Source organism: Ursus americanus, chromosome 18 (genome assembly GCF_024610735.1).
Source record: "Ursus americanus isolate L20-20 chromosome 18, mUrsAme1.1.p, whole genome shotgun sequence".
Classification (NCBI taxonomy): Eukaryota; Metazoa; Chordata; class Mammalia; order Carnivora; family Ursidae; genus Ursus; species Ursus americanus.
Window position 1 is genome coordinate 36,250,471 of NC_142144.1, and position 26,525 is coordinate 36,276,995.

The window sequence follows — 26,525 nt, forward strand, 5'->3', positions numbered from 1 at the left end:
CCCCCCTCCCCTCTCTCTCTCTCTCAAATAAATAAAGTCTTTTTTTAAAAAAGAAATTTTTTTTTTTAAAGAAATTTTTTGAGAAAATCATTTCCTTTTTTGGCTATAAAGTAGAATTCCATTCTTAACCTCAATCACTATCTTATTAAGGGAGAAAAATAATCTTTGAGTCTTTAATAGATTTAATATGTGCCCCTTGATGTATCTGGTTTAATGACGATGACAGACCGTAACCTTACACATAGGCCTGTGAAATTCAGTTATAGCACCAGATCTTCCTTCCTCCGTTGGAAGATATATCGAGACTCCTTATGTTGGAAATAAAGTCGAACGCCACTTACACGGGCTTAAGCTATTTAGGGAAGTCATCGGCTCATATAACTAGAAAGCCTCAAGGAGAATCAGGCCTTAGGGTCTGTTTACTCTAGCAGCTTGAGGATGTTATAAGGACCTAATTTCTTTGCTCAGCTCTGCCTTCTATGATGTTAACTTCCAAAACTGGCTCTCTAGTGGATACAGAATGGCTGCCACTGCTCCCAGGACCACATATACTTTCACTTCCAGAAAGAAAGAGCACCAGCACCTCACTCCTAGGCACCTAACAACCAGAGACTAGGACTTTATTTGATTGGGCCAGCAGAGGTCCCATATCCAGTCCTGAACCAATCACTGAAACCATGGGTATACCATCCACTGGTTGGCATAGGTTTGGGTCATATGTTCATTCTTTTAATTGTAGCCAAAGATGCTGACTTGTTTACAACGGTCAAGGACCATCTCTGAAGCCCAGGGCTGGGGTCAGGAGGTGTGGGAGTGGGCGGGGAGAATACACATCAATCTCACTCAAATAACAGAACCCCTACCTAATAGGGGAATGATGCAATGGTTATGGGGAGGCAAGAACAGAGTCCATTACAGCGGGTCTTCCATACCAACCATGTTCTTGTATCTGCAGGCTCTTTGCAAGAGAAGATAGCAAGCACGTGGTACAGATAGTGGGACTGCAAGAGCTTCAGGTGGATAGTGTGGAGCTCCTCTTAGAGGTAACTCTTCTTTCCTTACTACCTCCCCTTCCCCTAACAACCCCCCCCCCAATACAGCAGCCTAAGTACAGGGAAAGAATTCATTTTGCTATCTAGCAGGTATAATGGACTCAGATTTAGCCAAAGGGCCATGACAAGCATGCCACTTCAGCATTTGCAAAATGTGAGTCCTCTAAGAGGATAGCTCCCTTCTCTACAGGGTTGTTGTCTCAGTGCCATGGAGGATGTGGGAGAACCTAATGCAGGAGAGGGATACTCTTCTGCTGGTTTCACCGGCTGATAATGTATATATTTCTATGGGAAATATATAGGAAACGCTGTTGGAGAGAAATATCCTTACTTGAAGTAAAATTTTAATAGTAAGGGGCACCTGACTGGCTCAGTCAGTAGAGCATGTGGCTCTTGATCTTAGAGTTGTGAGTTTGAGCCCTATGTTAGGTGTAGAGATTACTTAAAAAAATCTTTTTTTTTTTAATAGGTGATGCACTTCACATGGGTTCAAAATTCAAGAGATACAGGGGCGCCTGGGTGGCTCAGTTAGTTGAGCGTCTGACTTGATTTCAGCTCAGGTCATGATCTCAGGATCGTGAGATCAAGCTCCACACAGGGCTCCATGCTCAGTGTGGAATCTGTGTGTCCCTCTCCTCTGTTCCTCCCCCTGCTGGTTCTCTCTCAAATAAATAAAATCTTTAAAAAAAATTCAAGAGTTACAATGAAAATATCCCTTCCATTCCCTTTTCAAACTGAGGCAACTAATTTTAATAGTTTTTTTGTATATCCTTCCAAGGTATTTTTTTCCAAAGGTATTTTTAAATCTTCTATTAAAAGTTACCTTTTAACATTTGTTCATTATTGGATATAAACCTTACAAAAATATATAAGAAGATGGAAAAATAGAGGCCACCTCCAACTTACTATGTACAACTCCCTACTCCCCACTGAGATACCCACTGTTAACAGTTTAAAATATTAAAACACACACACAGAGTTTAAAATATTTAAATTTTTTTCCCGTTCTGGGAATTTATTAACTTATGTACAAATAAATTTTTGGTGATTCTTCCTTTAACGCAGCAGTCCTCAACCCTGGCTTTGCATTGTATCATTAGGGACCTTTTTTCCCCTTAGGTAAAAAAGACCATTTTTATTGTGAAAAATAGCACTCTACAGAAAAATGCCTAATAAAGTCTAGATGTGTTTAGTATAAAGAAACAAGCACCTTTATAATCAATTACCCAGGTGAAGAAATAGAACATTTCAGTACCCTGCAAACCCCTATACAGCTTTCCAGTCACGGTCCCCTGTAATCCTGACATTTATGCTGATCTTTCTTTTTGTTTTGCTTTGTTTTTTAAGATTTATTCATTTATTTTTAGAGAGCTGAAGAAAGCACAAGCACGTGCAGGGCGAGGGTCAGAGAGAGAGAGAATCCCTAGCAGACTCCCCACTGAGGACAGAGCCTGACTCAGGGCTCTGTCCCAGGACCCTGAGATCTTGACCTGAGCTGAAATCAAGAGTCGGCCGCTTAACCAACTGAGTTACCCAGCCCCCTACGCTAATCACTTTCTTGTTCTTTGCTATAGTTTTGCCACTTAGGTATTCATCCATTAACTATATAACTTCGTTTTTGCCCGTTTTTAAACTTTATGTGAATAGAATAACACTGTATTTTTTAGTGTCTTCTTTTGTTCAACATTATGTTTTTGAGTTCCATCTGTGTTTTTGCATATGGCTGTTTTTATTTGCTGTATAGGATTCAATAAAAAGTATGAGTATACCACAATTTAGTTAACTATTCTGTTAATGGATAGTTGGGATTGTTTCTTTTTGGGCACTATTCTTTTTTTTTTTTTAAGATTTTATTTATTTATTTGACAGCCAGCCAGCGAGAGAGGGAACACAAGCAGGGGGAGTGGGAGAGGAAGAAGCAGGCTCCCAATGCGGGGCTCGATCCCAGGACTCTGGGATCACGCCCTGAGCCGAAGGCAGACACTTAACTACTGAGCCACCCAGGTGCCCCTTTGGGCACTATTCTGAACTTGTAACTGTGAATATCCTTACACAGGTATTCCAGTACATAGCGTATGAGTTCTTTAGGATGTAGATCTAGTTGTGAAATGATTGGGTCAGAGGACATGCGTATCTTCACTTCACTAGATGATGCAGCTGCCTTCCGAAGCCGTGCGCGCTACCGCAGCAGTGCACGAGCAACCCCGTTCTTCATCCTCGCCAAAACTTTCTGTTGACTTTTAAATTTTTGCCAGTCTGGAATTATTTAATTATATCTCATCGTGGTTTTATTCTGCATTTTGCTGATTGAGAATTAAATTGAATAGCTTTTCATATTTTTTTTAATGTTAAGATTTTAAGTAATTGCTACATCCAATGTGGGGCTCAAACTCACGACCCTGAAATCAAGAGTCACATGCTCTACCAACTGAGCCAACCAGGCACCCCACTTTTCATATTTTTAATTTATCTTACGGGTTTCATCTTTTGGCAACGCCAGTTAGGGTCTGTCCCTCATTTTTGGGTTGTCTGTCTTTCACGATTTGTATATTCTGGATGTGAGTCATTTGTCAGTTATTTGTGTCATAAGCATGTTGTCTCATTCTGTGGCTTATGTTTCTAGTTTCATCACAGTGTCTTTTTAATGCTTGCTTGAGTCCCTCTGAGGTCAATTAAATAAGAATCTCTTGGGGTGAGGCCCAAATGTAGATATTATTTTAAACTGAAATATAGGTCACATACCATAAAATTCACCTTTTTAAAATGTATGCATCAGTGGTTTTTTAATATATATACACACACACATATATATGTACAGATACGTGTGTGTGTATACACACACACACACACACACACACACACACACATTTTTTTTTTTTTTTTTTTTGAGAGAGAGAGTGCGAGCATGCACGGGGGTGGGCCAAAATCAAGAGTTGGATACTTAACTGACTGATCCCCTCAGGTACCCCACATGTCTTACTGAGTTATAATCCACATATAATAATAATCCTTTTAAAATATACAATTTAGTGATTTTTAAAGAATATTTAAAAAGTTGTGCAGCCATCACCACTATCGAATTCCAGAACATTTTCATCACCTCAAAGTGAAACCTTGTACCATTGGCAGTTACTCTCTATTTCCTCTGCCTCAAGGCCTGGCCACCACTAATTTCCGTCTCGATGGATTTGCCTATTTTGGCCATATCATATAAGTGGAGTCATACAATAGGCAACCTTTTGTCTCTGGCTTCTTTCATTTAGCGTATTTTCAAAGTTCATCCATGTTGTTGCATATATAAATACTTCATTTTAGTGACGAATAATATTCTATTGATATATTATTCATATTTTCATCCATTCATCAGTTGATAGACACATGGGTTTTCACTTTTATAGAAGCCAGTATTATGAATAATGCTGCTATGAACATTCACGTACAAGTTTTTGTGTAGACCTATGTCTTCAGTTTTCTTCAGTCTATGCCTAGGAGTGGAATTACTGGGTCATACTTTTTGAGGAGCTGCCAAACTGTTTTCCAAAGTGGCTGTACCATTTTATATTCCCACCAACAGTGTATGGAGGTAGGTGTTATTTCAAAGCTAACGAGGTGATTCTAACATGCAGCCTGCAGCTATTATAGTCATTCTTTCAGTATATCCAGCAGGCCTGGCTAGAGTCAGAGAAGGCTAGAAGGACAGGCTAGGTACTTGACAAAACCTACCTTTAAAACAGCTTCAAATACACCCTTCCAGGGACTTGTACGTGTGAAATGTCAGGGTGACTCACCTTTGATGTCTTCTTCTGACAGTTTCTTTTTGCTAGGACAAGTAGGTACATTTTGCTTAGGGCTGGGACCTCATATTTGTGTGATTATCCTATTCGTGGGTCCCGGGATCTAAAACCTGAGGATAGCACGTGACTGTGGCTATTTTAGAGTCACCTAAGAACCAAGAGCCCCTTTCTAGCAATTGTAAAGGCAGGTGAGAACAAAAGTTCGTGAGATGTGTTGAAGGGGCTTCCCTGAGACTGATCACTCTTAACCTTAATCCAGAGCTCCCTCCACTGTAGAGTCCTGAGGAAATTGTTTCTCATACTCCTATTCGCTGTGATCCTCTTGCCCCCTCTTCCCCAGTCATTCCTTCATTTGGCAGGGAGTTGCAGGAGATTGGGTCCCCATGACGTCTTTATCCCTGAAGATTAAACCAACTGAATGGGAAAGGAGCATATGTTGGGAGGAAGTCCCCTTTTCCTTAGCTATGGGCCATCATTGTGTTAATGGGCAATCTGGTGTCAGATCACCTCCTCTACACTGGAAGAGTTTTATGCACTGCTCTATCCTAAGTTGTCTTTCCTAAGAAAAGCAGAAAGAAGTTTCCTGTTAGTCAGTATGTTATCTCATTGCCATTGATACTCTGTAATATATATGATGGTGTACAAGAAAGCCAGCTGAGATCGAGGTGGAAAGCTGCTATAAATTATGGATACCCTCATAAACATTTATTGACTCGAAACAACAGCACTTGCTAACTCAGGTGTCACACTTTCTCAGGTGTCACTGTTCATGCTCACTTAGGTATCACCCGTGTGTTTGCTCAGGTGTCACCATCCAGTGTCATCTTTGAGTGTCACCCTCACAAATCACCCTCAGGTGCACTCAGGCATGGCCACTTGTTGCCTGCCTGCACAACTAGCAGCCTCATTTTTTACACGGGATTGTCCTTCCAGAACCTTTCTCCTTCAGGTGTACTGTATTACCTGGTCGTCACGATGCAGGCACCCAGACTTCCCCCCTCTACAGAGGAGGCACTGACTCATCACATTTCTCAGATTTGGATCAAGATTTCTTCTATCAGGGAATTGATGAGTATTTTTTCAGTTGCAGAGATTTACAGAATTTTGAGTCATTTCTACAGCCATTTTACATTCTTATGGGTATCCATTCTGAAACTTCTAATAAATCTGTCTCCTGTTTTATCGTTGCCCTGGCTATAATTGGTAGCAGAGACCACATGGCGAAAGCTCCCCCTAGATGAGCCTCAGCTGTATGCCACTGATAGAGACTTAATGTGTACATAGTGCCTGTACTACTGAAGTGCTCATAGCCCTCCTCTGGTACATGTGCAGAAAGCTTAGCGATTAAAGCCTTATAACCAGACAGACCTGGGTCCCAGTGCTGTATATCCTTCAGCATGTCCTTTACCTTTCTGAGCCCGAAACATGTGGATGATAGTGGATGACTGGGTTGAGTGACAGAGAAGGAAATGAGATAAAATACATAAGATGCTTGGTGTGATGCTAGCTCAATTTGTCACATCTATTCTTTTTTTTTTTTTTTTTAAGATTTTATTTATTTATTTGACAGAGATAGAGACAGCCAGGGAGAGAGGGAACACAAGCAGGGGGAGTGGGAGAGGAAGAAGCAGGCTCACAGCGGAGGAGCCTGATGTGGGGCTCGATCCCATAACGCTGGGATCACGCCCTGAGCCGAAGGCAGACGCTTAACCGCTATGCCACCCAGGCGCCCCTGTCACATCTATTCTTATTAATAGTATTTATTAATGTCCCTGAATGTTTCCCAGGCAACAGAATTCAGCACTTGTCTCTACTTTCTTTGGTGGCAGGTCCCCATTTCACTACTCACATAACCTGTTTTGTCTAAAGGACCTAGATTTAGAAACTTGCACGATAGACTTTAGTTACGGAAGGAGGAATTCGAGAAGGAGGTAGTGAGAGGAAAAGGGGGCCTAGTGATTATTGAGTTGATTGCACTAATGTTGCCCAGCTCCTAGATTTGCATTTTCCCCCCAAGTGTAGTCTCTATTTTTTTTTATTCTTTCTTTTTTTCCTTCTTCCTTCCTTTCTTTTTTTTTTTTTTGGTTCACGTGTACTGGAGAGCCCATGGGATCTCACACTGATCTATAAAGCTCTATTTCCCCCATGAAACTGATTTTTACATTTGTGAAAAGAAAGTTTTGGAAATTTACACAAAGATGTTAGTTCTTGAGGCGCCTGGCGGGCTCAGTCAGTCTGGCGTGTAACTTTTTTTTTTTTTAAGATTTTATTTATTTATCAGAGAGAGCACGAGCAGGGGGAGCGGCAGGCAGAGGGAGAAGCAGGCTCCCCACTGAGCAAGGAACCCGATGAGGGACTCAGTCCCAGGACTCTGAGATCATGGCCTGAGCCATGTGGATTTCACTCCCTTACCCACTGCACTTGCGTCTGTATGTCACTTAGACAAATTTGTCTGATGATCTTCACAAACTGAGTCATTTTTACTCCTCAGAGTTCAGCTGCTTTATTTCACAGTTTCTGAAAGGAATGGTGATTGCAGGCTATTTCTGAAACTGAGGAAATGACCGGAACCAGAAATTCCTTCATGCCTTCCCTAAAAGGCATTTAGTCAGGAAAGGTCTCCTCAACATGTTAGGTTTTCTGAGACATACTCACAAGTACCTAATACATCATGATGGATAAGGTGGACAAGGTGCATGGAGAACCCGGTGTAAAACTCTAATAGAACCCCAGAAGTCAGCCTTTCTTGACTCCCTTGGGGGTGAATAACAAACCATCCTGTGAGTTTCTGTCACTGTCCACAGTTCCTGGCTAGGTATGGCCTTGAGGCCTCTCTGAGCTCTCACTGTGGCCCAGCACAAGTAGTATCATTACTCTCACATGTGGCAGAGGGCACCTGCCTTCTGTCCACATATTTGACCTATGTGACCTTGGATAAGTCACCAACTTCTCTGTGTTTCTTCCCTTATCAAGCATGTTGTTTACACAAATGTAGAGATTTAAAAGATCTCCCCTGTCTCTTCGCAGGGCTTGTAAAAGACGAAAAACAAAAAAGCAAAAGAGGTTTGAGAACCCTAAAACTAAAAGAAAATACAGCAGAATCTTGTTAACTCTGGGATTAGGGGAGGTATATATTTTCTTCTTAATACCTTTCCTGTATTTTCCAAGTTTTCCACAGTAAGCATGTCTTCCTTTTCTGATAGAAAAAGGAAAGAAAAGTTTGATAAAAAGAACATCACATGTTGTCATCATTGCATCTCAGTCTGTGTAAGCACAAAGTCAGAGTGACAGGGGAGAGGCCAGGATGAAGCAGCACAGTGGAAGTCGATGGTTCAGTGACAGATACGCCTTACGTGGCCTAGCCAGCGGCGGAGCTTAGTTAGCGCAGGGCGGGGCACCTGCCGCACCCTGTTTAAGGGGCTACTGCTCTCAGTCTTCTGATTTCTGATTAGAATGTAGTGGAAAATCCAGCGTTACAAATTAACAGGTTCTTCTCTTAATAAAAAGATTCATCAGAGAGACCTGTTATGCTTTTAGCAGACTATTTACAAAATGAGTACTTCTAAAATACTCCAAAGTTGACTCTAAAGTACAATTCTAAATGTCATACACAGATAATCTTCAGAAACGCAACTGCTTAAACCATGAAGGAACTTACTATTAAACTTTTTTTTAAGTTTATTTTTTAAAACATTTTTTAATTTAAACTCAATTAATTAACATATAATGTATTATTGGTTTCAAAGGTGCAGGCCTGTGACTCATCAGTCTCATATAATACCCAGTGCTCGTTACATCACGTGCCCTCCTTAATGTCCATCACCAGTTACCCCATCCCTCCACAGCCCCCCCCCCCCAGCAACCATCGGTTTGTTTCCAATTAAGAGTCTCTTATTGTTTGTCTCCCTCTCTGGTTTCATCTTGTTTTATTCTGTTTTGTTTCTTTCTTTCTTTATTTTTTTTTTAAAGATTTTATTTATTTATGTGACTGAGAGACAGCCAGCGAGAGAGGGAACACAGCAGGGGGAGTGGGAGAGGAAGAAGCAGGCTCCCAGCGGAGAAGCCCGATGAGGAGAAGCCCAATGTGGGACTCGATCCCAGAATGTCGGGATCACGCCCTGAGCCAAAGGCAGACGCTTAACGACTGCGCTACCCAGGCACCCCCTCTGTTTTGTTTCTTAAATTCCACATATCAGTAAGATCATATGACAATTGTCTTTCTCTGATTGACCTGTTTTGCTTAGCATAATACCCTCTAGTTCCATCCATATTAGTTAAACTTTTTAAAAGTACCTGCATGTTAAGATATTTTATGGCCTATTGTTGAAGTTCGATTCTGGCAACTTTTGGACTCTTAATTTGAAAACTGTGGCTATGTTCAATATAATATAAATTAAAATTTTGAAAGATTGAGAAAAAATGAGCTAGGACTTCTTACCCTAATTCACTGCAAAATAAATGAATTTATCGTAAGTACCTGACAGCATAGTGGAAACCACATGACCTTTGGAGTCAGACATACTGGATATGGAATTTGGTTCTGTCACACAACAGCTATTTGTGAGCAAATGAACCTCTTTTTCTTTTTTTTTTTTACTTAAGATTTTATTTATTTATATAGAGACAGTGTGAACAGGGGGAGGGGCAGAGAGAGAGGATCTCAAGCAGACTCTGTGCTGAGCTCAGAGCCCCACCCAGGGCTCGATCCCACCACCCTGAGATCATGACCTGAGCTGAAACCAGGAGTGGGACGCTCAACCAACTGAGCCACCAGGTGCTCCGCAACTCAACCTCTTGAGTTTATTCTTCAACATATACTGGGCATAATATAATGAACTCACCTCATATCTAGGCTGTTGTGAAGATTCCACCAAATACTGTTTTATTTAATAAAAATTTTTTTTTTATTTTTAAGTAATCTCTACACCCAGCATGGAGCTCAAATCCACAACCCCAAGATCGAGAGTCGCACACTCCACTGACTGAGCCAGCCAGCCACCCCTGTCAAATATTATTTCTTCACCTTTTTGATTCTCAGTAATCGACACTCCCTCTAAAATCAGGGCAGCACGTTCATATATGGCTGTGTGTTCAGTGGCAAGAGGCCAGTCCTGAGGCTTCACCTCTACTCCCCCTTTCCCTGTGGGCTACATGGACCCTAGTCTACACTCCTATTTGGAGGGGCACTTGGTCTCAAGGGAAATCATGGGCTCGTGTCAATTGTGATAGCTCAGTACTTGCATGTTCCCACAGATCAGGCCTGGCCTCCTTTATGACTGCATCCTGGTGGAACAGGTGGTTATAGTCAGTCATTCGTGATGCACATTTGCGGCCTTTGCTTTAGTTACTGAGATAGACAAGTACTGTGGGACATTGCCTTGGAGACAAGTCATGCCCTGGAGACTGTAGTCAGGCTAAATCTATCAAAGATATTAAAAAGAATATATAAGATCAAGACGTGAGTTAGCTCTTGAGCCGTTGAATGTTCTCCCGCAAGGTTAGTATTCCACACTGTTTGCATTGCTGTTGGGTACTTACTCTGGGTGATTTAATGTTTAGGCAGCTTTCTACATAGAAGGAAAATACTGCAGTGTACTGACAAAGTTATATTCCTGGTCTCCGTTGCTCTCAGCCAACCCTTAGGAACCAGGGGGATTTTTTACTTCTTGGGGAAATCACCCTATGGATTTTATTTTCAGGTGATTCTGAAGGGCAGCAAGGAGCGCAGCACCGGGGCCACTGGAGTTAACGCAGACTCCTCCCGCTCCCATGCTATCATCCAAATTCAGATCAAAGATTCAGCCAAGAGGACATTTGGCAGGTGAGCAGGAAATACGCAAGGAATTGCATTGTCTGCCTTTCCCTAATGTGACTTTGAAATATGTGTTATCAACAACAGGACACTCTGCTACCATGGAGTTTTTAATAAATACCAGGGATACAGAGTAGAGTTGTTAGCCCTGAAATAAATCATTGTATTAAAGTGCCGTCCGTTGATTAACCATGAAGTAATGACCTATTGTTGGTCAAGCCTAAGTTATTAAAAGGGACATTGATTGCTTCTAACGTGAAACACAGTATCAGCAAAGAAATAGTAGGAAATGCATCTCAGCTTACAGGCCAAAAAAAAAAAAAAAAAGAAAATTAATCTATCCTTCTTGAAAGAAGCCATAAGACAATTGGGTACATTCATTGCTTCTCTGGTGCTATCTTAGCAAACGCTGCCACACTGATGGATGGGCCTGTCTCACCTCTGAGTAATGAATCTTTTTTTTTTTTTAACTTTCTTCTTCTTCTTCTTCTTCTTCTTCTTCTTCTTCTTCTTCTTCTTCTTTCTTCTTCTTTCTTCTTCTTCCTCTTCCTCTTCTTTCTTCCTCTTATTCCTCTTCTTCCTCTTCCTCTTTTCTTCTTCTTTGCTGGAAAGCAGCCCATAAAAGTTTCTATTTAATTGTCTAGGTGGTCACCTAAGTGATTTGCATTATAGTCATTTTGCTTTATGGGAAGAATGTTTTATTAATTTTATTAATTTCTCACAAATATTAAAACCAGTGGAAGTGTCTGAGTGAACAGTGCCAGCAACAGCAGACAGATCAGAATCTTTTAATACTTCTGGAAAGCTGACAGTATGTCTTTTCTTTCCAGAGGATGGGCTAGTGTTAATTTCTTCCTGCCGCCCCAAAATGCTGACTGATGGAAAAATAAGCCAGAGCCCCCAAGAAGTTATCCCTGCTGTGTCTTTTCTCTAGGATCTCTTTTATTGACTTGGCTGGCAGCGAAAGAGCAGCAGATGCCAGAGACTCAGACAGACAGACAAAGATGGAAGGCGCAGAAATAAACCAGAGTCTTCTGGCTGTAAGTTGTTTGAAAGCTTTAATCTAAAAATCCTTCTTGAGAGATTCAGCCCCTCTTTACCTGCAGCCAGAGTGGGTGAGGGTGGGGTGAGGCAAGGACGTGCTTTTGTGGCAGTGGAATTCCAGGGCTGGAGATGGAGGCTGCCCGATCAGATTCTTAGCAGTTCTAGACAACTCTTCCCTTCTGTTCCTGCCCTCTCTTCCTCTGGTCAATCCCTTAGGAGCTGAAAAGTATTTCTGCAGCTGCTGAATGGTTAACTCAGGAAAGCTTTCTCTCTCTCATCAAGTTTTTAAATTGTATTAATTTTTCAAACATAAAAAAAATAGAATAAATTGTATAATGATCTCCCAAATTCTTACACCCGGCTTCAACATGTGAAAAATCTAACCAACCCTTTCCTTCCCCTGGTTGGATTACTGTAAAGCAAATCCTGTCAGCCTGTCCTTTCTTCCACAAATATTTTATTATCTCAAAGAGATAAGGACTCTTATTTTTTAATATAACTGTAATGCCATTATCATACCTGAAGAAATAATTATGTAATGTTATCTATTATCCAGTAAGTATTATCATTTCTCCAGTTGTCCCATAAATGTCTTTTCACAGTTTGTTCAAATCAAGATGTAAACAGGACCCTTGGACTGCTTTTGATAGTCTCTTTTATTCCATATCAGTTCTTCCGTTCTCTCTCTTAATATCAGTGTATTTGTTGAAGAAAACTGGGTCACTTGTCCTATAAGATTTCCAACATTCTGGATTAGGTTGACTGCATCCCCACGTTGACGTTTAACATCGTACTCTATCCTCTGGCTAAGATCTGTACTTGTGCTGTACGGTAGGGAGCCACTGAGCCACATGTGGCTACTAAGCGCTCCGAATGTAGCTTGTCTGAATTGAGATATGCTCTAAGTGTAAGATACACACTGGATCTTGAAGCAGGTATAATACCTCATTGATATCTTTTCATACTGATTACATGCTGAAATAATATTTTTGCTGGGTTTTTTAAATATTTTTGGATATATTGGATTACATAACATATAATTAAGATTAATTTCAGGGTGCCTGGCTGGCTTAGTTGGTTAAGTGTCTGCCTTCAGCTCAGGTCATGATCTCAGGGTCCCTGCTCAGCGGGGAGTCATCTTCTCCCTCTGCCCCTCCCCCCACTCATGCTCTCTCTCGCACACTTTCTCAAATAAAATCTTTAAAAAAAAGATTAATTTCATTTTTTTTTAATGTGGCTACTAGAAATTTAAAATTACACATATAGTTTGCGCTTGTGGCTAACATATCCCTATTGGGAAAGCACTGTTCTAGAAGCTTGATCAGATTGAGGTACTTTCTTTGTTAAGAATTCATGGGTAGTTTTTAGACTTCCTATAGGAACACATCAGGAGGTACAGTATGTCTGGATGTCTCTTTTTCTGATTTTTAAGAATTAAGAAAGATTCAAGTGTTGTTAGCGTAATTCCTCCGTTATAGTTTCCTATCAGACTTTCTCATTTAATGGATTTACCAGCCCTTGATGAGCATCACCTGCATCTGTTATTTCATTAGGGATTCCAAAATGGTGATATTCTCAATTTAATATTCCTTCTTCATTAGCTGGAAGGAATTTTTCCTCAGCTATCTGATTATCCTGAAATACAGTTCATACAGTAGAGACAAGATAAATGCTTGCTTGATTCTTTGCCTTTACTCACCAGTTTTCAGAATGATTTGGTGTCCTCGTCACCTAAACATGACCAATGAATTTGTTATTATTTACTGTTTTGTTTGGCTTTGTATGATTATAAACTCATTGTAATCATTATTCTTTTTGCTATTTAAATTGTATATCTTTAGGCAGTGGGAGCCTTTTCAAGTATGTTCCTCTGGTTTTTTGACCAACTATTAGTCTCTAACAGCTTCCTGACATTCTGGCATGACAAGCTGTTCTAGGCTCATCTTGTACGTTTGCTTCTCCAGACCTTGAATCAGTCAGTTCTTCAACAACCTTGGTTTTAGAAGGAAATGGCATTTCTAGACCATTTAGGGGTGCTAGTGGTGCTTCCTACCACTGGGTTAGTCCTTCTACGCCTTTTTGTTGGACAGAGCTAGGAAATAAAAAATTTTTTTTGAAAGAGGAAAATTCATCAGGGATTCATTCTAATAAATTAATTCAAAATTAAGATTACAGAGTTTTTGGTTAACTTTTTTGAATTTATATTTTTATCCCTTTTCTCTTATGCTAGAATTCTTAGTTCCTAACAACATATATATCATTTATTTGCTCTCCTTCAATATATGTATATTTCAAAATAATGCTGATATTTCTCATAATACAATTACTGAATTCAGGTTACGATTTCTTTGCAGTTTCCCTTTCACCCTTAGGCTGTATCCCACATGGAATGTACGGTCATCATATTGTGTTGCACAGTCACTTGAAATCTTTTCTATGTGTTTAAGCTTACCGATTCCATATTCAGTTAAAGTAAAAACTGTAGAACAAGCCACATTGAGAGAAGTCTAGTGTCCATCCCTGTCCCCTCAACCCTATTACCTCCCTCCCCGTAGATAACCATTTTTTACATATTTTTTTTCACCTCAGGAAAAAAAGGGTAGCATACTGTAAACACTTTGCTTTTTTCACTTAACAATATCCTAGAGCTCAATACATGGCTGTATAGAGAGATCTTCCTTGTTCCTTTTTGCGGCTATCTAGTGCTGCCTGTGGCCACTCCATATTATTTAAGTCCTTTTGATCAGAACTGAAGTCTCCAGCTGGGCACTTTATGTCCAGGCCTCATGAGGGATAAATTGTGAGGCTGAGACAGGCCAGAAAGACCGTCAGCATCTCTTTTTACTTTTTCAATTTTTGAATAATTGTAGATTTACAAAGAGTTGCAAAAATAAATACACAGCATTCCTTCACTCAGCTCCCATATTATTAATATCTTGTATAACCATAATAAAATGATCTAATCAGGAAATTAACATTGGCATAATACAAAACAACAACATTGGTATAATACAATTAACTACAGACCTTGTGTGAATTTCACCAGTAGTCCCACTAATGTCCTTTTTTGGGTCCAGGATCCCATATTACATTTAGTCGTCGTGTCCTCATAGTCTCCTCAGTTTTTGTCATCTGTGACTTTAACACCTTTGAAGAGTACTGGCCTACCTGGGTTTTTTGTTTTTGTTTTTCAGTGTCTGAATTTGGGTTTATCCAGTGTTTTCTCAAGATTAGATTGAGATAAAGAATTTTTAGCAAGAACACCACATAAGTTGTACCCTTCTCAGTGAATCATATCAGGTGGTGCATGAAGTCAGTATGTCTTATTACTGGTGATGTTAACTTTGATCACTTAGTTAAGGTCGTTTGTGCTAGGTTTCTCCATTGTAATGTTAACCATTTTCCCTTTGTAATTAATAAATATCTTGGGGCACCTGGGTTGGTTGGACGTCTGCCTTTGGCGCAGGTCATGATCCCGGCATCCTGGGATCATGTCCTACATTGGGCTCCCCACTCATCAGGAAGTCAACTTCTCCCTCTGCCCCTCCCCCTGCTTGTGCTCTCTCTCTTGCTCTGCCTGCTCTCTCTCTCTCTCTCTCTCTCTCTCAAATAAATAAATAAATATCTTATGAGGAGACAGTTTGAAACTATGCAGATATCCTATTTACATCACACTTTTGCTGCCTAATTTTAGCAACAGTTGGTGATTCTTAACCTGCAACATTATGACTGTGATGTTTACCTGGTGGGATTTCCTGTTACTATCATTCTTTTTTTTTTTTTTAAGATTTTATTTATTTATTCGACAGAGATAGAGATAGCCAGCGAGAGAGGGAACACAAGCAGGGGGAGTGGGAGAGGAAGAAGCAGGCCCATAGCAGAAGAGCCTGATGTGGGACTCGATCCCATAACACTGGGATCACGCCCTGAGCCGAAGGCAGGCGCTTAACCGCTGTGCCACCCAGGCACCCCTACTATCATTCTTTTTACATTAATTGAAATTCTGCTGTAAGAGCTGTCCTTTCTCTACAATTTATTTATTAGATTATTTATAACAGTAAATGGATATTTCTTTTATTTGCTAGATTATATTTTATCATTATTTATTTTATTGCTCAGATTGCCCTCAAACACTCACAGGGATTAGTGGCCACACTTGGATTTGAGTATTAAGGGGCAGGTGTAACTCAGGGCCAGGGTTTGGTTACCTGTTTGTCCCTTTTGGAGAACTGTCCCAGTGGTAAAGTTTGGGGATATCTCATTGATTTGTAATAAAAGAGGAAATTCCCTTATACAGGTTTCTCCTGCTATCTGAATAGAACTTTCCTATGAAATCTTTTGTAAGCCAAAATGGCATAAGGCAAAGAAGTGATTACCATTAATTTATATGGAAACAAATGAGAGCATTCCCAGGCCCCAAAAATAACCTCTTAGGCTTTTCTGATACCTTAGGACTCATCTTGGTAATGGATGCACAAAATAAATCAAGATAAAGCACAGGTGGGGAGCCTGGCTGGCCCAGTCAGTGGAGCATGCGACTCTTGATCTAGGGGTCATGAGTTTGAGCCCCACACCGGGTATAGAGTTTACTTTCAAAAAAAGGAACTGTTAGAAAAAACAAAAGATAAAGCACAGATGCAGAAACAGGTCAAAGCTATGACTTAACCAACTGAGCCACTCAGGTGCCCCTACTTTTAAATAAAAGCAAAAATCCTCTTTGGATTTAAGTTAGTGCATGCTCTCGCTCTCTCTCAAAATAAGTGATTAATTAATTATCAGAAAGCTTGCATCTGAATCTACACCTATACGTGTCATACGTGAGCAGGGAGGTGGGGGAGTGGGACAGGTATTTTCTGTACTTAAGCGCATCTGTAGCTGCTAATAGTATGAGAGGAGGCAAGAGAAAGGGAGCTGCAAGCCAGAACTGCCGGCACAGAAGCGTGGACTCTGGGGCCTGTGGAAGGTCCCTGTTTTATCTGTTCCTCACTATTGGGGCTAATCCTAGGATCCTAGCCTTTAGGACGGGAGGCCCTAACTAGACACGGGCAGCTCAGGATGTTTGCGGTCTAGCTTGATTTTTCTTGTTGGACAAGAAACTACCAGGGCATTTTGACTTGCTTTTGGAGGCTTGTCTGACTATGGCTTATTTAAGAAAAGTCTGGTCCGACACTCTCTCTTTGCATGTGATATTTGATGTGCTTGTTAATCTACCACCTTGCAGCTGAAGGAATGTATCCGCGCATTGGATCAGGAACACACCCACACTCCCTTCAGGCAAAGCAAATTAACTCAGGTACAGTTAAATGTGAACTTGGAGTTCGTTCTCTTTCATTCGTTCGTTCTTGCATTCATTTGTTCATTCAGTAAAGCCTCCACTGCCAGCAAGTCCCAATCTAAGCTTGGGAGGGTTTGGGGGGAAAGGAGGGAGTCCCATTCCTTCCAGGAGCTCATTCGAGGCCGCCTGGGCGCACAGGCAGAGGTGACTGCCGTGTGAAGCGGCCGAGCTTTCACGGGGCTGCAGTGCGCTTCCGGTCACCGCCCGACAGCTTTCCACTTATTTCTAATGTAAAGAAACATTTTTGATTTAATGGAGTCTCTGAGCCTTTGAAGTGGGGGTGGTATAGCTGTACTCAGTATTTTCTTGGCTGTAAGACTTAGTGTTTCAAGACAAAAAATAATGGCTGGAGTTAAAAAGAATAAGAGATTTTAAATGTTTTTAAAAGATTTTATTTATCTTATTAATAATAAGATTGTTATTATTTGATAGAAAGAACACAGGCAGAAGTGGCAGGCAAAGGGAGAGGAAGAAGCAGGCTCCCTGTCAAGCAAGGAGCCCGATGCAGGACTCAATCCCAGGACCCTGAATCATGACCTGAGCCGAACGCAGATGCTTAACCAACTGAGCCACCCAGGGCCCCAGATTTTTTAAATTTTTTAAAATTTACTTTTTACTTATTTTTTAAAGATGCTGTTTTTAAGTAATCTCTACACCCAGCGTGGGGTTCAAACTTACAATCCTGAGATCAGGAGTCGTGCACTCTACCGACTGAGCCAGCCAGGTGCCCCGAGTGAGACAGATTTTTGATAGGTACTGATAGGAAAGATGACCAAGATCTGTAGTTTAAAAATATCAATGAGGAAAAAAAACTACACACACACAAATTGTGTCTGTGTTAACTGATTATTCTGAGTGGTAAAACTGTAGGTAATTTTTTTTCTCCATTTTTCTGCCATGAAATGTGCTTCTAAATGAATGGAAAATGCCAGTAATTCGGCAACGTAATAGCTGCAAAAGAGTGGCCCACAGAGGGGTGTGCCTACGTACGGACTGCTGCGAAGGCAGGTACAGGCGCTCCGGGTTCCTTTCTGCAACACGTCCCGTGCTCGGTGGAGGACAGACTAGCGTAGACAGCTGTCTAGGTGAGATCTTTGTGTTTTGGCAGAGGTTCGCACTCGGTACAGCTAACCTAATGGTTCCGCAGGGCATGGGGCAGAACTTACTAGAACTGGTGATCTGTGGGTTAGATTATGTCTTCTCAAACATGATTTCAACTAGAGACTTAGGAAACCCTTCTTATGGGTGCTTAGTCCTGATTCTGACATTGGCTCTGTTATTTTTTAAAATGAGTTCACCATCCCCAGAAAATGTGTTCCTGTTTAATTTAAAAAATAATAATTCAGGAAAAAAAAACAAATGAAAAATGAATAATTCAGGGGCACCTAGCTGGTTCAGTCGGTGGAGTGTGCAACTCTTGATCTCAGGGTCGTGGATTTCAAGCCCCATGTTAGGTATAGATTGTTTAAAAATAATAATGATAATAATAACTCAAACGGTATATACAAGTACAAAGAAGATGGCAAAAGGTACCTGAAAATCCCATCTCTCAGTGATAATCACTGCTACATTTTGGTGACTGTCCTCAGACATTTCTCTGCCCACATATCTACACATAGATCTACTTACAGAGTTATGGAATCGTACGCCTTTTTCACTCAAAGATAAGTGTAGATCTTCCCATGTATCTAAGTACAGATATACATCATTATTTTTAATGGTTGTATTGTAGTCAGTTAATAATTATTTAGTTTGCAGGGCGCCTGGGTGGCTCAGTCAGTTAAGCATCTGCCTTTGGCCCAGGGCATGATCCCAGGGTGCTGGGATCGAGCCCTCCGTTGGGCTCCCTGCTCAGTGGAGAGCCTTCTTCTCCCTCTCCCTCTGCTGCTTGTGCTCTCTTTCTCTCAAATAAATAATATCTATTAAAAAAATAAAATTATTCAGTTTGTTCCGTTTATAGACTCCTAGATTTTTAATTTTTATTACTATTATGATGTTGTAACGCATAGCCTATGTGTACTTTTTTTCAATCACCTGAGCAGTTCTCTTTAGGATAATGCCCTGGAAGCACGCACATTTTTTACGTTTTATACATGTTGCCAAACTGCCTTCTCAAAAGCTTATACCGTTTCTGAAACACACGACCTGCAGAGTACAGCGATATAGAAGAGTGCCCATTTCCCTAGACCCCCACCAGGGCAGGGTATCACGAGTCTTAATCTTCTGGGTGAAAAATATTAGTATTCTTACTACTTTGTATTTCTTTGGTTGGTGAAGTACCTTTTTTGTGTATTTTTGATCATTTGTATTTCTTCTTTGCAAACTGCCTTCTTGTAGGGGGTGGGGAGCTATGGCCCAGTGCCCTGCACACAATAAGTAGTTAATATGCCCTTTGTTAATTGACTTCATTGACCTGCCTTTTGTTTGGGGCAGGTCCTGCGAGATTCTTTCATCGGTGATGCCAAAACCTGCATGATTGCCAACATCTCACCAAGCCATGTGGCCACCGAACACACACTGAATACCCTGCGTTACGCTGACCGGTGAGTCGCTCCCAGGTGGCGGGTCGTTTTGTGTGTGTGTATTTCAAACACACATAGAGATCTGATCTTGAGCTCCAGAAGTCTGTTCTTGAGGCAGAGATCCTAGTGCTGGGGGGATGTGCAATTGGCCATTTGAAGAATGTGACCTGGTAGGCCTTGCCATTTTACAAGTGTGAATGTGACAAGAGGAAGGGGACAGGTTCCCTGGTTCAGGAAACAACTCTATCAATGACTTTTATTTTTTTATTTTATTTTTTAAGATTTTATTTATTTGACAGAGAACGCATGCACGCATAAGCAGGGGGAGCAGCAGGAGCCTGGGATCATGACCTGAGCCGAAGGCAGACGCTTAGCTGACTGAGCCACTCAGGTGCCCCCATCAGTGACTTTTAAATGGCTAGTGGGAAGTGAAATATTTCTTTGGAGTGGAAGGCTCAAGATTTTCTTCCTGCTAGCCTCAGCCCTAATCATAAGGGACAGAATACATGTTACTTGTCAAGGCAGGGGCACTTAGAGCTATGTAGGTCCAGAGGAGATCAACCCAGACATCTAACATGTTACAGAAGGGTAAACTGAACCCAGAGAAGGGCAGGAACTTTAAAAGGGCTTATTGGGAATCGGCGGTAAAGGTAGCACTTCTGACTATATGGTCAGGGCTCTTTCCGGGGTGACCCTGGTATCTGCCAGGGTCCCCGCCAATGTCCCATCTCTTAACCTGGGGTCCCACAGGTTTCCTACCATTTCCATCCTTTCCTCTGGCTGCTTTGCTGCCTGGTCCTGTCTTACATCCTTCTCTTTGGGCTCCCAGAAGCTGTCTCCAAGATTAACAAAAAAAAATTTTTTTAAGATTTTATTTATTTATTTGACAGAGAGAGAGTGAGAGAGAGAACACAAGCTGGGGGAGTGGGAGCAGAAGAAGCAGGCTTCCCGCTGAGTGGGGAGCCTGATGCGCGGCTCGATCCCAGGACCCTGGATCATGACCTGAGCCGAAGGCAGATGCTTAATGACTGAGCCACCCAGGCGCTCCCCAAGATTAACAAACTATTTGAGGGAAACTTGTTTTTTTTATTACTGTTGAGGAATCTTTAGTATCCATGGCATTTTATGAAATTCACTGGGAAGGAAAAGTGAGCTATCATTTAAGCTCCATGAAAACAGGAAACCTTATCTATTTCTCCACTGTACCTACCGCCCAGGCAGTACTTGGTACCTAGCAGATGCACAGGAAATATTTGTGACTGAAAGGAGGAACTCTTCTGGGTGTCAGGGTGAGGCCCTCTGTGTACCTATCTCATTCGAATAGGAGAGAGACCTCACAAAGTGATTATAAGAGTGGGCTCTGGAGTCAAGACTCTCTGGGCCAGTACCCTGCATCTGCCATGAAAGAGCTGAGTAGTCCTGGGCAAAAGTTTTGGGCTTCAGTTTTATCTGACGGGATAATATTAGCATCTACCTGCTACAACAGTTACGTGGAATCAGTGAGGATAATGCACCACACCAGGTGCATAGTTACCGTTCAGTATGTGTTAATTTAAGCAATAGTAATATTAATAGGTCCCCAAAATAGGTTTCCTTATTGCACGGTTCCCTAATGCCTGTACACTAGCACTGCTAGAAGAAAGGCTACTTCATGGGGCGCCTGGGCGGCTCAGTGGGTTAAGCACCTGAGTCTTGGCTTCGGCTCAGGTCATGATCTTGGGGGTCATGAAATCAAGCCCCACGTCAGGCTCTGCGCTCAGTGTGGCGTCTGCTTGAGATTCTCTCTCCCTCTCCTTCTGCCCCTCCCACTGCTCATGCACTCTCTCTCGCTCTGTCTCAAATAAATATTGAAAAGAAAGGCTGCTTCACGAACTGAGATCAGAAGATATGAGATGATCCAAATTTGTTTCCAAATAAACAAATATGGCTTGAAATTCTTTACCCCCGTGTATCCATTACCCAGCTTCAATAACTGATAACAATAAATGGATCTTGTTTTATAACCTCACCCACTCCCCAAATCACAGACATTGTTATCAGTTGCTTAAAGTAAGAACTTCATCATTAGGAGCAGAGAACAAGACATCTCCTCTCTTAGGGCCTCAGTAAAGGAAGATGAAAATAACCCTTTTGCATGGGGGAGGTATTAAGTATAATTGAGAAATTATTTTAAATAATTTTGGCTTTAAAAAGAACAGGAAGTGTAATAGAAATCTCTTCCATTTGAAGCAGTCTGATAAATTATTGTAAATGAATGAAAGCCATTTGTTTTATGTGCTTCAATGAGGCCTAATGAAATTAATTTTAGGTAATCTGTACAGACACAAGATGATTTTATTGCTTATTTAAAAACTTTTTCTGATTTAAAATTTTCTTCTTTCCATATAGTAGAATGTTGCCAAGGAGTCCAAAAATAAAGTTCTAGCTGGACCCCTAATAGGTATACATCTATCAGAAAAGCTCAGTGACAGGAGTGATTTTGGGATTAGGAAGAGTACACTGGAAGCATTTAGCATCAATAACCAAATTACCTGTAGGATTCCTTCTGGCACTCAGCTTTCTAGAATTATTTAGTGTGACTCCTAGGGGGGGATTTTGGTGTTTCTCTCTTAATGAAACTAAAATAATTAAGTTTTTTATAACAGGAAGTAATTTGGAACCATCTAGACTTACTGTGGCACCTCTCAGCCCATTTCCTACTGCAACACCTAAACAAAGGCCCATGGACACGTGTGTCTTCAGTCACATTCTGTAGCTCTTTGCTTAGCTATGTTACCTGCCTGCCTTGGCTCTCAGACTTCAAGGGAAGATTTAAATCAAGTCTCAGTGTCAGGCTTATGATCTTGGTTTTCAGAAATGGCCAAGAGGGGTCATTTGGCTACCAGTAAGGGTGGATTAAACCCAAAATAATGGCAGAGACATTTTAGGGGAGCCCCTAGGCAGAAGTACTGCTCCTTCCTAGAGGATTTTAATGAAGAATCTACAGGCCACTGGAGAATCACATTTTTACTTCATGTCACCTTGTAATTCTAAATTCTTACAGTGTTTTTAAATATTAGAGTTAAGAGACTGATCTTGACTAAATTCTGGATTTTCCATCTTCTCTGAACTTCCCGTATGGAATAGAGCATGGTTCTCTATCCTCTATCTAGGGGGTGATTCTGCCTCCCCGGGAACATTTGGCAATGTCTGGAGATATTTTTGATTGTCAAGACTAGAGAGAAGTGCTACTGGCATGTAGTGGGTAGAGGCCAGCGTGCTGCTAAACATCCCGCAGTGCACAGAGAGCCCCCACAACAAAGAATTCTCTGGTTCCAAATACCACTAGTGCAAACGTTGAGAAACCCCGGAATAAACAGGTCACTTCTCCTTTAATAGAATGAGCACATCTCCTTTCATAGAATGAGCACAGCCTGCTTATTTCCAGAGGATTTTGCTTCCTAAGTACCCAGCAAGTTTGAAGGAACTCATTTTCTTAGAGAAGCCTGAAAGGAAACGTGGGCTCTGGCTGTGGGGTAGCAGGTGAGTGGTAGACACGGGCTCCTGAGCTGGCCCACCTTCCCGAAGTACAGCATGGGCCCTACCACGGATATAGTGCGGTTCTGAGATGAGCTCCCTTGGCCTTGACCCATGGGACTGAGGAGATTTCCAAAACTTCTGATCATAGAATGTTGGGTATATGCTTATATCCTCAGCCTGCACCCATCTTTTTTGTAATACTTTTCTTTGGTTTTTGAAAAATATAGAAAAGGAATTAAGGAGCATGCAAGAATACACATTTAACATAAAATGGTAATTTACAGGGTCAAGGAACTAAAGAAAGGCATTAAGTGTTGTGCTTCAGCTACCAGTCGAAATCGGACCCCTGGAAACGCTTCTCCAAAACGAATTCAGAGCTCCCCCGTGGCCCTGCCAGGGGACAAGTGTTCTCCCAAAAAGGTCAAGCTGGGGCTTCAGCAGTCATTCACAGCAGCTCCTGGCTCCACGAGAGAGAAGGCCCATCCCCTGGCTAGCCACGCACCCAACATCCCTTTTGCGCCTGTACCTAAAGTTCCCGGTAAAAGGGGTGGATCCAGAGGGAGTCTTCCCCAAGAGTGGGTCGTTCACACCAGCCCTGTCAAAGGAGCCACACGGTCTGGACATTTAGCCAAAAAAGGGGCAGAAGAATCTGCGTCATTGTGCTCTGAGAAAACTCAAATGGGCAACAAAACTGCCCGCAGGTGGGGAAGCAAGGCTGCTGGCCCAGGAGAAGCCCCAGCGCGTGGGAAGCTGCCCTCCAAGTGCAAGACCGTGCAGCCCGTGCGGCCCGTGCAGAAGCAGCTTGTGTCACGGGCCGAGCTCTCCTCCGGCGGCCTCCACCACTTAGCAGAGTACGGTCAGGGCAGCACGGGGAGCACACCTGCCAGGTGGGCCTCGGAAACGTGGACAGACATCCCTCCACATCAGAAGGAGAGGGAGGAACACTTGCGCTTCTATCACCAGCAGTTCCAGCAGCCACCTCTCCTCCAGCAGAAGTTCAAGTACCAACCACTGGAAAGGTTTTTATGCCAGTACAGGCCCCTGGAGGGGCAGGTCCAGAATGAGACCCCTCCCCCCTTCTGCTCTTATTCTGAGAGCCAGGATGGAGCCCAAGCTGAGGACCTTGATGACAGCGATTTCAGCGAAGATTCTTTTTCACATGTCTCCAGTCAGAGGACCACAAAGCAGAGAAACACCCTAGAGAACAGTGAAGGCTCATTCTTCCTTCATCAGAGGGAGCAAGGCCCTGAGGAGCAAGTGGCCAAAAGGCACCAGAGTCTGCTTTTTAACCCTGGGACAGATGGTGACGAGAAGGGTCTAACCGGAGACTGGATGTACCCCAGGGACCCCACACACCACAGAAGAGCAGCACTCAGTCACGGCCACAACCTGAGTAAGGTGCCTTTGGACCGGAGCAGAGAGGAGGACTCTGCCTCCTCAGGGCTTTGTCCCAGAGACAACCTGGCAGAGAAGCCTTACTGCTCACAGGTAGACTTCATACGTGGCCAGAAAAGAGGTGGTGGCCCAGCCTTTGAACTGAGACAGAACGCTCTCACAAGTGAGGTTCCTGGGCAGGCCGAGGGTAGTTCACTACCTCTGGAGGAAGATGGTTTTAGTTTCTCACTGCCCCACAGTGCAGTTCCAGGATCTCCAGACCAAAGAGAGAGAGTCAGCACACCTCTGGGAGGAGTCGGCCAAGACAGCCCAACTCTGGTGACCAGAACAATGAAAACCAGTTACCCTGACCAAGAAGACTATAGAGGGGAATCAGGCACGTGCTCTGAATATGCTTCTGGACTGATGGCTCCCCTCACCGTGTCCCTCCTGGAGAACACAGACGATGAAGGCCCTCTTCCCTTGGAGCGGCTGGCCCAGGATGGGCTTGCTCACAGTCTAGTGGCAGCAAGGGGCTCACCTGTGGGCCACACAGTGTCATCTGGTGATCAAAAGGCACTCCTGCCACTGTCTTCAGCAGCTGGGCACCTGTGGCTCTCATCATCTCCCCCTGACAATAAGCCTAGTGGTGATCTCCCAGCCCTGTCGCCGTCACCCATCCGTCAGCACCCACCTGACGAGCTGCCCATCAATGAGGCTGACCCGGGGGAGGCCCGCCAGAGCGGAGAGCCTGCGCTGTCCTCCGAGGAACACGGGAGTGGCCAGCAGTATGATGCCGATGCTGAGGAGGCAGAGCGGAGTGGAGCCCAGGGTTTCCCAGGAAAGCCCTTCCCCGCCATACATACTGGAGGAGCCCACCCTGCACCTCTGCTCACCCCAGGAACAGAAAGTAGTGATACAGCTGACCAGCCCTGGGCCCAGGAAAGAAAACATCCAACAGGACTTGGTTGGCAGGAGCTAAGTTTGCCGGGAGACCCCAGCAAGTTGCCCTGCTACAACAGAAACATCGTGTGGCTCAAATACAGGCCAATCCCAAGGTGCTCAGCAAGGCCGGGCTCTCCCCTGGTCCCTGGCTGCTCTCCAAAGACTGCAGAGAACCTCCATCAGCTCACCCTGGGGCCTGCACAGTAAGTTGGACACTCTCCCCCAGACCTGAGACCTTCGGCACTCCTACTTCCACCCCGGCTTCACACTGGTCTGCTCTGGGAATGGCTATTGTTGTTCCGTGTGAGAGCTACACTACAACTAGAGAGGCTTTGTCCCGCTTTTTGAGGGAGCAGGCCTGCCAGGGTGGGTGAACCCTGTCTAGGAAAGCTGGGCCTTGAGTGAGAAAAGGGAGGATCTGTCCCCTTCAGCAAGCCTATGACCTGTGGAGATCAGAGTCCTCTTCATTCTGTCGGGTCTGTGTTCCTGGAACTGCTGCCCAGGGACACAACAGCTACAGCCTTGTGCCCTCAGAACCAAGGCAGGCTGGGCAACTTCCAAGATGGAGAAAGTTAAAAACAGAGCGACTGGTGATTTGTGCTGCTTCCCCCGAAGGATGCTGTGGATGGTGCAGAAAGAGAGGTGACAGAAAGCATAGAGCAAGAAAGGAGGCAGAGTGATCTAGCAGGGCCCCTCAGCATTAGGGCCCGGGGAGATGGTGTATGGGAACAGAGGCTACAGCCCTTTGCTAGCGCTCCTGATACCTAGGCCAGCTGTGTGCCTGCTGTTCACGGGGGCTCAGGCCGGGGCCATGGACAGAGAAGGACCTGCAGGGACGCACAGGTGAGGAGCCTGCCTGTCCCAGGAGACGATCTTGCTGGCTCCGTGGTCTCTACCCAGTGGTAGGGGCTGACAAAAGGCAGATCCTCCAGTTTCTAGCTCAAACCCCCTGCTTTGGTCCCTGGACTCCCCATAGGAAGTAAACACGGTGGCAGGCGAGGCAGCAGGCTCCACCGTGTACGAGTGTGCCAGCGGCAGTGGTCACAGCCTTGAGCCTTTTGGCAGGGAAGCGGGGTGAAGCTTCCGCAGAGGACCAGCAACACTCATCCCTATCCCTCAGTGTAGCAG

The 26,525-nt window shown here is 43.1% G+C and overlaps 1 protein-coding gene across 1 annotated transcript in view; it reads left to right on the forward strand.

Annotated features, from left to right (window-relative positions):
* The window catches only part of KIF24 (kinesin family member 24), a 46,251-nt gene that overhangs the window by 16,626 nt on the left and 3,100 nt on the right, over positions 1 to 26,525 (forward strand). Inside the window, exons 5-10 of the mRNA XM_045780690.2 lie at positions 956 to 1,043; positions 10,546 to 10,667; positions 11,593 to 11,698; positions 16,924 to 16,995; positions 19,471 to 19,580; positions 23,363 to 25,600. Of these exons, the coding sequence (XP_045636646.2) occupies positions 956 to 1,043; positions 10,546 to 10,667; positions 11,593 to 11,698; positions 16,924 to 16,995; positions 19,471 to 19,580; positions 23,363 to 25,600 (2,736 nt within the window). The remainder of the gene's footprint in view (positions 1 to 955; positions 1,044 to 10,545; positions 10,668 to 11,592; positions 11,699 to 16,923; positions 16,996 to 19,470; positions 19,581 to 23,362; positions 25,601 to 26,525) is intronic.